The sequence below is a fragment of the Culicoides brevitarsis genome, chromosome 1 (assembly GCF_036172545.1).
Source record: "Culicoides brevitarsis isolate CSIRO-B50_1 chromosome 1, AGI_CSIRO_Cbre_v1, whole genome shotgun sequence".
Classification (NCBI taxonomy): domain Eukaryota; kingdom Metazoa; phylum Arthropoda; class Insecta; order Diptera; family Ceratopogonidae; genus Culicoides; species Culicoides brevitarsis.
The window spans coordinates 15,127,272-15,142,989 of NC_087085.1; the positions used below are offsets into that span (position 1 = coordinate 15,127,272).

Genomic DNA, 15,718 nt, shown 5'->3' on the forward strand with positions numbered 1-15,718 from the left:
CTCTGCTCGCTTTTCTCCCTGCTTAGCTCCTGAATTGCGTCACAAAATTTCACCTTTTCACAAAAATCAAGGAGGGTGAATGATCCTTCGGAACAATGAAAAGTTTTTAAGAACATTTGCAACATGAACTGTGTGTCACACGAACAAACAGCATCTGAGAAGAGACGATCGAGACATCATTCAAAAGTGTGCAAAAAGTGCGAGAACCCCTTGTTGTTACAGACAAAAAAATTATTAATAAGAAATACGAGACACGATCGTTATGGGAATTTCTTTCACTTTTCTTTTCATTTGTGATGGATTTGCCATGCAGCTCGACAATGTACAGTTATGTCGGAAACAAAGAACAAAAAAAGCTTGAGGGGAACTTCTTATACGAAGGTAATCATTTTTAATGCGACGAACGACGTAGATGACGTTTGTAAAGAAGGAGAATGAAACAGGAGGGAACATGATCATTTTTTGTGTTTTGTGTCCAGTGTATTGTTTTGTGTTTAATGAGATTTCATTGTTATTTTAGTTCCGATTTCCCCTGTTTTTAAAATAATTCTTTTGTTTTGTCTTGAAGATGATCGCAGACAGAAAATTCGAACAATGAAAGTGATTTTAAACTTTTTCTTCGAGACAAATTTAAATTAATTTACGGATTTGTTTATTGCATCTTCTTGGTTTTTGTTGAAAAGAAATTATTTTTAAGGGCGAAACATTTAAAAGATTTTTATCATCAATTAATCAAAAATTCAGAAGTTTTTGGGTACATGCCAAAGATGTTTACTTATGTTTTACAATTGAAAAGAAATCTATGAAAAGTTAGTCGTAAATTTTTTCAAGTTTCAATTTTTTGGCAGTTTTGAGTTATAAAATGATTAAAAATGATAAATTAGAGCCCTCTGACAAATTTTTATCCATTTGGAGCAAGATTTGACAAAAATGGCTTTGACACAGTTTTTGACACAGTTTTTGATTTAGTTTTGCTCTTGATTTAGTTTTCAAAACAAAACTATGTCAAAGGAAAAAATTTTTTTCAGTTTCAATTTTTTGGCAGTTTTGAGTTATAAAATGATTAAAAATGATAAATTAGAGCCCTCTGACAAATTTTTATCCATTTGGAGCAATTTGACAAAAATGGCTTTGACACAGTTTTTGACACAGTTTTTGATTTAGTTTTGCTCTTGATTTAGTTTTCAAAACAAAACTATGTCAAAAAAAAAATTTTTTTTTCAGTTTCAATTTTTTTGCAGTTTTGAGTTATAAAATGATTAAAAATGATAAATTAGAGCCCTCTGACAAATTTTTATCCATTTGGAGCAAGATTTGACAAAAATTGCTTTGACACAGTTTTTGACACAGTTTTTGACATAGTTTTTCTCTTGTTTTAGTTTTCAAAACAAAACTGTTTCAAAGAAAAAAAATTTTTTCAGTTTCAATTTTTTTGCAGTTTTGAGTTATAAAATGATTAAAAATGATAAATTAGAGTTCCATTTGGAGCAAGATTTGACAAAAATTGCTTTGACACAGTTTTTGACACAGTTTTTGATTTAGTTTTGCTCTTGATTTAGTTTTCAAAACAAAACTATGTCAAAGAAAAAATTTTTTTTCAGTTTCAATTTTTTGGCAGTTTTTGAGTTATAAAATGATTGCCCTCTGAAAAATTTTTTATTTGGAGCAAAACAAAAGTTTTTCATTTAGTTTTGCTCTTGATTTAGTTTTCAAAACAAAACTATGTCAAAGAAAAAAATTTTTTTTTTCAGTTTCAATTTTTTTGCAGTTTTGAGTTATAAAATGATTAAAAATGATAAATTAGAGCCCTCTGACAAATTTTTATCCATTTGGAGCAAGATTTGACAAAAATGGCTTTGACACAGAAAACGAAAAATAAAATTAATTATTTTAAAATTTAATATACCTAGATTTTGTTTAAAATTTTGAAAAATACAAATTAAAAGTTTTTAATTTGTTTGATAAATTCAGAATAAAATTACTTATTTTATGAGTTTATGTTATAATTTACCATAATAATAGAAAAACCTCTTGAAATTGCAAACTTTCTTTGAAAAAAATAATTTTGATGACTTTTTATACCTTTAGAAAATTTTATATCATAGAATAAAAAATATGAATTTAAAGAAAAGCAAAATTTTAGAGAATCTAAAGAAATTAATTCAAAATTTAATTAATTAATTTTTCAAAATTAATTCGGAATTGAATGAAAACTTATTCAGTTAAAAATCTAAAAATAGACGTATTTTTACGTATTATTTTAAACAGTATTAGGTTTTGAACGAATTTTGCAACATAAACTTTCGTCAACGTCCATACCATGTTGAAAACACCGGTTCTCGTCCGATCACCGAAGTTAAGCAACATCGGGCGTGGTTAGTACTTGGATGGGTGACCGCTTGGGAACGCCGCGTGTCGTTGGCATTTTTTGCTGAAATAAACTTGAAACCTTCTATAAAAAAAATATATTAAAAGTGAAATTAGAAAAAAAATTAAAAGGAAACTTTTTTTTTGCAATATAGATTTATATTCTTTTATTATAAAAGGCCATTGAATTGAATATAGATAAATATAAGTTTTTTTAAGAGATCTCGTTCAACTCAAAAAAATGCATATTCGAAGCGAAACGAGTCAATTCACATTTAGTAATTTTTTTAAGTGCAGTTTCACATTCATCATTTCCGCTTTTTTTTCTTGGTTAGAAAGTGCAATGTTAACATTTAATTATTTTTTGGAAACTATTCGTCAAAAAATTGCGCAGAAACCGTTTCAAGAAATTAGTTAGAGGCGATTTTTATTTATTTAGATCATTTCATAAGCATCTTTCGCGACGACGTTGGTTGTCGCGTCATCATCTGACGAAATTTCTTTCGATTTTTTCTTTTTGGATTTCTTTTCTTTCTTCTCTTTTCGCTCACTCTTTGGTTCTTTGGACTTTTTCTTGTGTTTTTTCTTCTTTTCTTTTTCCTTCTCGTCACTTTCGGAATCGTTCACATCTGCTTGCACCGTGTATCCTCGATCGATGTGATATGTCGCCGTACTTGAGCACAAAGCTGGCGTATCTGCTGTCGTGTCTTCAATTCCTTCGGGCGATCGTCGCACTTTCGAGTCCATAAATTTTGAGCTGTCGGAATCGAATTCCGTGTATGCGCTTGAATTGACGTCAACTTTAATTTCGAGACTAGATGATGACGAGTGACGCGAACGATTGGCATCCATGATGTTGAAGACTTCGATGTCGCTTGAGTTTCGGTCACCGCGATGTTTGCTCAATGGATTAACTCTGGGTTTTATGTCGTTAGACGACGTTTTAATGGGAGACGCTGTTTCAATGGCATCCACGTAATCTTCGTCGAATCTCGCAACAAGGGGATTGCCTTGCGTTTCGTTGTCACTGTCAGACTCTTGTGCAATTACCGGCATGCGTGAATTATTGTCCTGCAAATCGTCGAGGAAAGATGTATCAAGTCGATTTCCATCTTCGGGACAAAATTCATCCACACTGCTGATTTGACTAGAGGATGTTGCTTGTTTAAATGTCGTTGTAGAAGCTGGCGGAGGCGTCTTTTTATCTGCTAAGGAAATTTTCTGCAACTTTTCGTCGAGCATTGTCTTCATCAAAGTACTTTCGTTACTGCATGTCTGATTGGGCGGCACAACAATTGGCTTTCCCGCACCTATAATGATACTCTTGGTAGGCACTAATGCGGGATTGGCAACAGTATTTGCGCCATTCGCCGTATGTACAGTGTCTAATTTGACGGAATTCTGATCAGCAACCTCGCGGCGCTTATTTACAAGATTGTCAAGGAACTTTGTGTAGTCAGCATTTTCGGATTTCTACAAAAAAAAAATATATTTTAGTAGAAAATGGTAAAAAAAAAGTCAAAAACTTACGAGAAATTCTGAAATTTCCATCAAACAAATCTCATTATCTTTTTCGTTGCGCTGTAATTGAGTGAGTAGAGTCTGTTTTCTCAATTGCAAAAATGGAAGTCCAAGAAATTTGTGAAGAAGTCGCAATCCAAAGCCATTTCGCATGGAACTTTCAGCATAAACTACTTCTGTTGCGCGATCACTACAAAAAAAATCAATTTTTTTAAAGGAAATCTCTCTTAAAAAAATTTCAACTTACACATTGTGCTCTTCAATTAAAGCCAAAGCCTGTCCCATCGAGACTACACGATGATGTGCCATGTCGCAATGATTTCCCAAAATCAGTACGGGAATATCGCCACTAATTTTTGGTAATTCTTTCACCACATAGTCAAAAGTCCATTGTTTCGTGATGTCAAAAACCAACAAAACGCCATGAGTGCCTTTGTAGACATCAAGGAACTCGGCATCCAGTACGGGAGTTTCCATTTGAGGGACTTGTGCGCTCAACTTCAGTCCTTGTTGCTTCATGGGTTTGGCTTTGCCGTGATCGACAACGTCCCATACTTCAACCTGAAATACAAAAAAAAAAGTAAGTAATTTAATTTTTCAACGTTAAATAATTTTAGCGCATAAAATTTTGAATTTCATCCAAGTTTTTCGTACAAGTTTATTTCACAATTTATCAATTTCATTCGTTTTACGAAAAAACAAGGACATGAGCGCCTTTTACTCCTTTTTTCTGTGAAATTTTTCATATAAGAACGCATTCACTATCGGAATGTGTTACAAGGGATATCACGTACCTTCACCACATCATCTGTGTTCTTGAAATTCCACTGAATTGGGGCAACCTGAATTTGGTCTGTCGGAGTATACTGCTCCAGGAATGTTTTTCCCTGTAATCGTTCTGAAAGTGATAAGAGATAAAGTTCATTGTTATCTCCGATGATGTCACGGCAAAACAAACAAAATATTTTTTACCGAATAAACATGTCTTCCCCACATTCCGATCTCCACGAATGACAATTTTCACTAAAAATATTGAATTTTAATTGAAATTTTGACAAAATTTAACTTTTTTCGTTTTGCTTACTGTTGTATTGAACACCTCTTGCGAATTTTCGCTGCAATTGCCCAGACATTTGGACAATATCGTTGGAAATATTGTTGATGTTGGCATTTTGTTCGACAAATTGTTTATTATTATTTGGCGAAGTCAATTTTTTTAGTGCACTAAACATCTTTTTTATGTGAACTTATGTTTATACTTTTTTCTTTAACACTACTTTAGATTATTCTAAGAAGATCAACGTAATTCAAATAGAGTTTTGGAATATATTAACAAGAATCTACAATAAAAACATTAATGGTGATAAAATAAAAACAATATTTTATCGAGGAAAATTGCAGACTTTCACTGACTAGAGACGAATGGAATTGATACAGACCCAGTTCAAAGACGAAAAATGCCCATGCAAACTGGGAGAGGAAGGATTTTCAATATGTGAACTGGAGCGTTTTGGATTCAAACGTAAAGAAGATGCAAAAGTCGTTAGTGAAAATGTTCGGTAAGTATTTCTTAGTTAATTCTTACTTCTCCGACCTTACAGCCAGTACAGTGTAATCTCCCAAAATGGGCACCCAATAATTCAAATAATTTTAATATTTTAATATTTGATCAGTTTTACTTAATTTTTTTAAAAATTAGCTGAATATATCATATTTAACAAAAAATTTCAACAAAAATAATAATTTTCTTTGAAAAATTTAAAAATAATTTTTTTTTTTAAAATCATCTGAGAGTGTTTTGTAGTTCATACTCTTTTTATGACATTTTAGATAATTTTAAACTATTTTTAATTGAAAGTATTCTAAATAAACATAAAACTTAAATTTTTGTTTAAACTTCATATAAATTGGGGTGCCCAATTTCAGAATATGCCGAATCTCAGATTTGCCCATTTTGGGAGATTATACTGTACTTAGATTCGGTCTGTTGAAGAATGTTGTCCCATTCGGATCAATTTCGAGCTACGACTGTCCAATTTCTCAAATTTAGCGCCCTCAGATTGGCTTTTCGGCAAATCAGTAATTATTACTTTTGCTAAAATTGAAATTACCGTAATGTAGACACATCAATTGGAAAAAAAAAATTCAACAAGAAACGAAAATAGTTTAAAAATCTATTAAAACATTTTTTCAAAAATTTTTAATTTTTAACGAAATTCTGAAACTTTTTATTTTTCAATTATTTTAATGAATTTTTATTGGGCCGATAACTTGAAAAAGATGAAAAATATCCAAAACTGTCCAGAACTTTGTGACGAGCTCAAACGACATGTACTGACACCTCAACTGAGAAACGTAAAATTCTTCGAACTTGAATGTCATCAAAGTGAGTTTACTGCCTCAGAGATTTTTAACAGATTTGCAATGTCGTTCAACATTTCTCACTTATTTGACGATGAGGATTCTACAAAAAGCCTTAAGAACAAAGTATAATGACACGTTTGTCGGATCTAAACAAAGTGAAATCCATCCTACAAGTCTTGTAGATTAAAGATTAATTGACGATCAGTATCCTGTTTCAAATCTCTACACCTCAAATATCGAGTTTCAAACTAATTTGCAAGAAAATTTTAAACTCTCAGATACCAATGATCCTTTTAAATGTGAAAATTTGATCATATATGTCACACTTTTTTGATCCAATCAATCCATGTCCAAACTATGATAACGCTCAATTTAATTTAAGTGCAAATTCGAGTCATAAATGCTCTTTTAATTTGAAACGCTTATAAAATAAATCGATGCACTAATCTCAAATATCCTTTCTGCACTCTACCAAGCCTTTTAATTTTCGTCATTCACTACCTGTATACTTTGGATTTCTGTAGTATTTAAAAATTCCATATTTCATCCTTCTCCGGGCAGATACAAATTCCCCCCATAAAATAATATCATGGTGCAGTATTTCGTATCTGTCTATAAAGTGTCAGGTTATTTGTAGAATGTCCACTTAATAAAAACAAAAATTATATTGTAACAAGTTTCCACCTTGCACAGTAACATGACAAGTATCGTCTATCGCAACGTCCTGTTTACGATTCGTCAAAATATTATCTGTCGGATACTTGTTTCCTCTTGTTGTTATTTTCTGCGAAATTTCTACCACTTTACATCGCACGTTGCTCGAACACAATAAACACATTTCCAAAACCAACTTCAATGTACGGATCCAATCATTCGGACAGTGAATTTATTGCCAAGTGAGCAAGACAAAACGAGCGACATTTCTTAGAATAATGAGTTTTGACCCATTTCAGTGTGCGTGCGTGTGTCGTAGACTGCAAGGGATTGAGACATGCTAATTCGTCATGCTCGGATTATTGCTGAAATAATTAATGAACATTTTACATTATCACGCATTTTCCATTCGTCGACACAATAAATTGGGCTACGATCAGACAAACGTGCCAACCTGATTAAATTTTTGCTTGATTGCGTCTACTTTATCATCACTTGGGTCGGTCATTGAATCACTCGTCACCTCACTTCTTGACATCTTTTCTCTTTTGAACAAATATTTTTATTCTATTAGTGGTCATCATCAGTGGATGCAAATATTTTGCCAAGCATTTCGCACGTGCAAGTAACACACAGCTGCCACACAATCGTCAAATGTTTAACTTTGAACGACGACGACGACATTTCCGTGCAAAACTTTTTCTTCTATCTCTCACACTTTTTTTCTGCCATGATTACCGTTGTCGTCGTCGTCGTCGTGCTGTCACACATGTTTGAGGATAGAAAAGATGGAAATTTCTCTATTATATGCATGTGTGTGTGTGTGTGTGTTTGACCATATTTAATATAGATGCGAAATAAATGTCATCGTAAGGGAACACTTTAAGTATGCAGGCTTATAAATGAAAAAAGTTCGGAACGTATATGCGCCTTGTAGATATGTAAAAGTGTTGAGTGGAACAGGAAAAACAGTTATTACAATTCTTACCTTGCAGCTATTTAAGCCTTTTTATAAGGTTTTTTTTGTCGTTGATTCGTTAGACACTTGTTTCACGATGATGATGATGACAACGATGACGATAAAAACTATGACAGAACAGAAAAAGTGTTGCATAAAATGAGATGAGAACGAAATACGTAAGAGAATTTTTCTAATAAAAAAAAGTAAGTCACTAACACTATCAAAGTTTTGATATTCAAACTGAATTTTTTTAGCTATTTTTAGAGTTGAGTAGCTGGCGCAAAGTTACCTCAGAGGTTATGGCTGTGGTTTCGCTATAAAAGGAAATATAAAATAATAATATTAACAACAATAAATCCTTTTCACAGTGATATTAGCTTATTTATTATTATGAAAATTATATGGACGACACAACTAGTTGCGGTAAGCGTCTGTCTGTACCTTCCCTTTTATCCACCGATATGACGTAAATCTAAGCCGTAAAATGTAAAATAAAATAAAAGTTTAGGATGTTAAACACACTTTATATTTTACTTGTTTTCTGGAGCGAACACAAAACTTTTTTTTTCTATATAATAATGTACAGTTTTACCATTTTTACTGAATTCAGCACTTTTGCAAACTTGCAATCGTTTCTCACACCACTCTGTTGCCCGTAGTAATGCTACAATAAAATAATGAGGCGACTGATATGAATGATGATAAAGCAGAAAAATGAGGAATTGTTACAAATTTTATCCTACGATGTAAAAAAAAATAAAGTTTGTAAAAAGTTGGAAGGAATTCGATTCATATTTTTTGTTCTAATAAACAAAAAAAAATAGTTTAAAAAAGTTTTGATAAATTATCTTTTTAAATTAAATTAAAATAAAAAAAATAAATAAATTATTAGTTAATTTAATTTAAATAAATTTATTATAAATTAAGTAAAGTATTTAAATTATCTTTTTTTTAATTTTTATTAAATTTTTTTAAATTTAAATTTAAATTTTTTTATTAAAAATAAATAAATTTAAAATAAAAAAAATTAAATAAAAATAACTAAATTTTAATTATTTTTTTTATATTTTAATTCAATTAAATTAAGTCACATTTTTTAAGAAATTTTTTCTTTTTTTTTTGGAAAAAAAATTAAATTAAAATAAAAAAATAATAAATTTAAATTCCTTTCATTTAAATTGTTTTAAAAAAAAATAAAAATATTTAAATTCAATTTTTAAAAATATTTTTATTAAATTGAAATATAGTAAACTAGCCCAAATTAAGAACACAAAAAAAGTGAATATATTATCTAAATGATGGAAAAAATACAACAACAACAAATTGAATCAAATAAAATTTTTGAAGCATTTTTTTCAAAGAAAAAATTTTATTTAAAATTGTATAAAAAAATATTTCATGCATAAAAATAATAAATCTCAAAGTTTTTGAACAAAACATTGACTTATTGTCATCAAAGCTTGAAAAAGTAATTTATTTCCGTAAGAAAATAAGTAATTCAAAATTATTTGACTAACTTTTCATTTGCAGAAGTCTTTAAATTAATACCAAGAAATGAAAATAAATGAATAGAGGAAAAATAGTTGAAAAAGTTTCGTACACGATAAGGAACAAGAAAAAGGATCAAATATTCATAATTACTTAACTTTGTCATTTCTCACAAATTTTTGGGCCATAAAATATTTTTTAATAAAACAAAAAAAAAATGGAATAATCTGAAAATGAACTGCACCAACTCTTCCCTGCTATTGAAATAAATATTAAATAAATCCTGCAACTGACTTGTGATAACTTTACACTTATTTTCAATACAACTATTATTATCAGTTTTCCCGGTATTATGGCTCGGTGACAATGGCAAAATGGAATTTCAGATAATATTCATAAATAATACAAATACTTTATTTATAAATAAAATTGAACGTGTGTAATCTTCTGTGTATTATAATCCGTTTTAGTTACCTCACTCTCCTTCTTCGTCTTCTTCGTTTGCTTCTTTGCTCATAACATAACATAATAATAACATACACGCCACTTGTGCATGCATTACTGAGATTTATGAGTGTGTAAAGGGGATGCCTTCGTCGTCGACATCATACGAAAAAAAAAATATAAATCGATTTTTCAAAAACTTCTCCATCGATAAGATTTTTTTTTGTACTTTATTTTCATACACTTCAGATCCACTTGAGAGAGAGAGAGAAAAAGTAACAAAACGGGTTGCAACATGGGACAAAAACGATGAAGACGACGATCTATAAAACTGTGCACAGTAATATTATTACATCAATCATATATTTGGATGGTTGCAGGGCAATCTTTATGGTTTCCTCGATAACAGAGACAGATTTTCAACAAGACTGCCTTAAGTCAATCCATATTTCGGGTATAACATGCGAACGGGAGAACACAAAAAAAATGAAGGAATTTTCTCTAAAATGTATATACAAACAAATATTCGCGCAAGGAGAATCAATAAAATTATTATTCAAATATAAATAAAATGATGCCACCATTCGACGACGACGACGACGACGTAAAAAGGAACGACAGCGACATATCGCGGTGCAAAGGATGAGTCGTGTTGTAGAATAAATACCTTTGGATTACTTTCGGGTGATATTCAGACGTGATGCATGTTAACTTGATATGCCAGAGTGGGAGACAATCAGGCGTGTAGTGTCAGAAAATTTTATCATGAAGCCCTTTCCATGAAGTTTGAAGCTCTAAAAATTATGTTGAAATAATTTCTTCATAATTTTTAAAAAATGAAATTTATTCTAATTAATTCAAACCAAGCAAAAAAAAATTAATTTATTTATTTTTGGCAGACCAAAAATGTCATTCAGAATTTTTTTTTGTTTTTCTTAAATTTTTCTAATAATATTTTAAAAATATTTACAAAAATTATTCAGAACAGACCTGATCAATTTTTTATTTATAAAACCAAACACCATGTTCGAACGCCCACGAATGTAAGAGAAACTCACATCTAACAAAAAAAATATCATCATTGCATTTCTGTCGGAATGGAATTTTTTTCATCCCCCGGTGACATCACAATCACATTTGTTGTTATGTTGGGTGAAATGTAAATCCTCGAATGGAATGCGCTGTCTAACCAATCGCAAAAAAAAAATAAGCGAGATGCATTATTATTACCTCCAGCAACAAAAACACGTCATGTGCCAAATGTGCCTTTAATAGATGAATGAATTTTCATTATTAAGAGGTTCACCATGCACGTGGTTTTCTCTTTCTGCACTTGACTTAATTTATTTACAATCACTCGAAAAAAAAAACAATTGAGGAATATGTGAGAAACGTGCCAGACATTCATTTTTATTCAAAATATATTTTATCGCAATGATGATGGCGGCAACGACGACGACGACGACTTGTTGCGCAACAACCGTGCTCCCTGTAGAATTGTGATGAGAAAAATACACAAAAAATTATATAAATGATGTGTGCATTCTATTCTGTTTTGCAGGGTCGAAAATACTTTAAGTCAAAAAAAAAACTTAATTCTTTTTATTAATTAAAATTCAAAATTATGTTGACATTTGACTCAAAATTCAAAAAAACTGATTCCAGGGATGAAAAAACTTATGACTCACGCTTTAAAAAAAATTTTTTTGACTTAAACTTAAACTTAAGAATCTTTTGGCTTAATTAACTAAAGCTTAAGTTTAAAAAAATTAAATTAAGTCAATTGTTTTTTAAATTTTCAACTAAATTTTGTGAAAAAAATTATTTTTTTGGAAATTGATAAATAAAGTCAAGTAATTTGACTTAAGTCAAACTTTTTTAACTTTTACTCAAGCTTAAGTTATAACTTAAACGATTTTGACTTAATGATTTTTCTAATTTAATTTTACTTAAGTCAAAGTTTTAAGTCCATTAAGTAAAAATTAAAAACTTTGTTTTTATTCTTGCCTAAAAGACTTATTCTAGCAAAAAAAAACAATTTTTAATGAAAAATTAACTTGAATTAAAACTTTGACTTAAGTAAAAGTAAATTAGAAAAATCATTAAGTCAAAATCGTTTAAGTTGTAACTTAAGCTTGAGTAAAAGTTACAAAAGTTTGACTTGTTAAAAATTTGACTTTATTTACAAATTTCTAAAAAAAAAATTTTTTCCCCAAAACTTGGTTGAAAATTTAAAAAACATTTGACTTAATTTATTTTTTTCAAAAAATTAAGCTATAGTTTATTAAGCCAAAAGATTCTTAAGTTTAAGTTTTATAACAGATTTTATTTTTGATTTTTATTTAAGCAAAAGTTTTAATTTTGACTTAAAATATTTTCGACCCTGCTACTTTCATCAATATTTAATTCAACAGTACAGTACAACATGGACAAACTCAATGCAACTGATTGATTAAAAGTAGCGCTCCATGCTTGATTGGGTTGCTCAAATTTAATTTGGTTTGAAAAAAGGGATCAGTTTTACGTCACCGATTTGCATGTTTGTAAATTTTTTCACATTTCATGAACAAAGAGGCAGATTCAGTGAATGTTCCAAGGCGCAGTGAGCGAGAGAGAGAGAGTAAAGTACTTTTCAAATAGAATTTATTGATAGGATTTTATGCCCATTACATTTGATTTATAAGCAAAGTTCTGCTGTTTGATGTTCTCTTATTGCAGATAAATATTTGATGGCGAAAGGATGAATATTCTGCTCTCATTTAATCTGCTTTCACTTATATATTATTACCATTACAACTTTTCCATAACTTGTATTTTTAAAGCGATTACAGTGCGTGGGAAGTTTATTTAACAAGATGTCACGTTTAAAGAGTTATAAACTTACCGAAAAATACATTAAGTTTTTTTTTGTGGGTAGTTTGGCTGTCGCTGCTGCTGCTGCAACAAGGAAGAAGAAGAAGAAGAGCAGGATGAACAACAATTATTTAAGAAGTAACCGCAAATCCTCAAAGTTTTCTTGCATATAAATTATGTAGTACGTCTAAAATCCTTAAATAATACGAAAAGTTCTGTCATGCCGGATCGTACGTGATGTGGGTCTCCCGCATGAAACCCAATATTTTGTTGCTACTTGCTTATTATTATTTTACGGAAATTCCTAGCAACCCAAAAACATTTTTGCCTTGGATTGGTAAAAAAGTTTTGATTATATGCAAATAAATAATAATTTGCTTGATTATTTCCCTTTTCCATCTTTTGTGCGAAATAAAGTAAAGAATCAAGCTAATTTCTTATAAAAAATTCAAATTTAACTTATTTTTTAGTTTACTTTCGTCGTCGTCAGATTTTAACTCTCTTGAAATGATTAAGAAAAAGTAATCACAAGAGTTTTGCTGTCATATGAATTCAATGAAGCATATTTGCTCATAGATGAAAATTGTTTTTGGCAAAAGCAAAAATGTGTCACAAATTTCTTAATACTTTGATCCGGAGAAATCCGAATGTTGATTATTATTATGGCAACTTGTGTGTAAGTAAAGTGTGTAACGTTACCGGGAAAGTTGTGCATGTAGATGAACTTTGAATTAGTTACCAGGAAACGACAACCCATTCAATGGCATAATTTTGTTGCGAAAAGTACTTTGATGGAGATAATGAAAGACAAATATTGTGCTTTTACTTGTCTTTCTATTCTGGTGAATCCTTTACGGTCCGTTCATTCATTAAAAGTTTTGTCATCAATAAAAGATTAGGTTTAAGATTGTTTTATTATACAAGGAAAAGAATAACACATTGTTTTTTTTTTATCTTTTTGATCTCATTTTTTTCTCTCTTTATTTATTTTAGAACAAATATAAATGTTTATTTCTAATACAAATATTTATTAAATGCTTGTATACTGACACGGTGCTAAAAAATAATTCATTCATTTTTTTTTTTTTTTGTTTAATTTAAAAAAAAGAGGATTCTCCTCTTCTTCCTTTTTCACCGGAGATAAAGAAATATTTTTATTATATATTTTTTTTACAGAGATACAGTTAGATTTCTAAAGTTTTAATTATTTATTATTAATATTATGATAACATTCACATCATTATATTTATTATTATATATATTTATTATTAATATTAATTATTATTATATATAATTTTTTATGTATATTATGATGCTTAAAACTAATATCATTATTGGACAATTAGGCGTTCTTTTTTTATATATATTCTAGTGTATATTATATGTGAACCATCATCATCATTTTCGTTCTAATAAATAATTCATTGTGGTTCAATGTAGCAAGTAATAATATAATGCTCAGATGATAGTAATCATAATTATAATTATTATAATAATAATTAATAAATGTATATGTTAATAATAATTTACAACAATTAAATAAAATGTTTGTATAACCACATAATTATTACTTAACATGATGCTCGAATATAATCATCATCATATTACTTAATATTATTGTTTTTGTGAACCAGACAAAATATAAACTTTCAGCTAACCACTCGTTCATATATTTTAGCTTTTATATCAATATATTTTTTTTTATAAATTATTATCAATTGACTCAAGTTTATTTTTTTTTGTTTCCTCTTTATTTATTTTTTTATAATTGTTTTTTCGTGGTTCTCTTAATTTCCAAGCGAAACTATATTTTTTTTAAAAATCGTTTTTTATATAATTAAATTCACTTTTTTGATTACTTTTGACTTCTTAATAATTAATAATAATAACGATTTCTTGGCTTCCAATTTATTCTCTAAATATATTTTTTTAAACATTAGTACATTATTTTATTTATAAAAGCTAGACTATTCTTTTCTTTATTTTATTATTACTACGACGATACAATTTTAGCGATTCAATTATTTATGTTTCAATCCGTTTTTCTTCAGGATGTTAAATATTCAATTAATAAATGAACATTTTTTATAAGTTGATTTTTCTCGTGAAATTGAAGTAAAAAGAGAGTATTTATTTCCGGTGCCCCTTTTTCCGGATCGAATTTCTCAATAGTTAAAAATAGAAAAAAAGGAAAAAATAAAATAAGATATTGAAACAATATACAATAAAAAAAATGTGACCTACCACGCAAGAAAAAGTTGAATTGAACTTTAATACAAAAAAAATATATATAAAAATAAACAAACCGTCAGTTTAGTAAAAGAAAATCAGGAAAAAGAATGTGTGTCATAGAAATAAAAAAAGAGAAAAAGTTCTCAGAATTTGTATTTCTTTTTATTTTATTTTTAAACACAATCTCGTTTTACGTGTCCAATTTACTAAATTACATATTTCTGTGCACGATACGTTTTTTTCTTACGTTTTTTTGACCACAGAAAATGGTTGGAAGATCTTTTCAAACTCTTTTTTCGTCCTATTTTTTTTCGCTTAAATCGAAAAAAGGAAAATAAATATGTTACAAAGTACCTTTTATAGATGTATCATAATAATATTGTAAGGTTTGATGAATACACGAATGTATCCTGAATGTCATTATCATCCTTAACATAACATTTTTAATAACACATTTACATTCGCATGGATGAACATTTATTTGTTATGTTTTTTTTTATTTTTTTTATAAAACGACTTGTTGCTATTTTTATTTTCACACATCAAATTATACATTTTTCACTACTTTTCGTAACATTTTAGTTATTTATTTTTTGTTCGTTCAATTTTAATAATTTTTTTTTATTTATTTATGTTTAAATTATATTTTTTATACAGCACTCGTTCAAGCAATTTTTTTTACTGAAATTTTACATTGTAAATACCAGTCTTCCATATATATACATTGATTTATTCTAGTTGTTTGTCTGGGTATTTTTTGTGGATTTTTTTTATATTCGACAAAGTTTCTTGTTTTTATTTAAATTTATTATGCATGTTATTATTTTTTACAAT

At 28.9% G+C, this 15,718-nt stretch overlaps 1 protein-coding gene and 1 non-coding gene across 2 annotated transcripts; one reads left to right on the forward strand and one right to left on the reverse strand.

The window, feature by feature from the left end:
- The first annotated feature begins 2,305 nt into the window (after positions 1–2,305).
- On the forward strand, positions 2,306–2,424 carry LOC134828251 (5S ribosomal RNA). The gene has a single exon (XR_010161881.1). It is a non-coding gene; the product is annotated as a 5S ribosomal RNA (ribosomal RNA).
- Positions 2,425–2,517: 93 nt separating this feature from the next.
- On the reverse strand, positions 2,518–5,184 carry LOC134837150 (rab-like protein 6). Its single transcript, XM_063852490.1, has 6 exons — positions 4,973–5,184; positions 4,861–4,911; positions 4,683–4,786; positions 4,136–4,449; positions 3,898–4,078; positions 2,518–3,840 (listed from the first exon to the last, which is right to left on the reverse strand). The coding sequence occupies exons 1-6, from the start codon at positions 5,118–5,120 to the stop codon at positions 2,803–2,805; spliced, it is 1,836 nt and encodes a 611-aa protein (XP_063708560.1). The 5' UTR covers positions 5,121–5,184; the 3' UTR covers positions 2,518–2,802.
- Between the last annotated feature and the right edge of the window lie 10,534 nt (positions 5,185–15,718).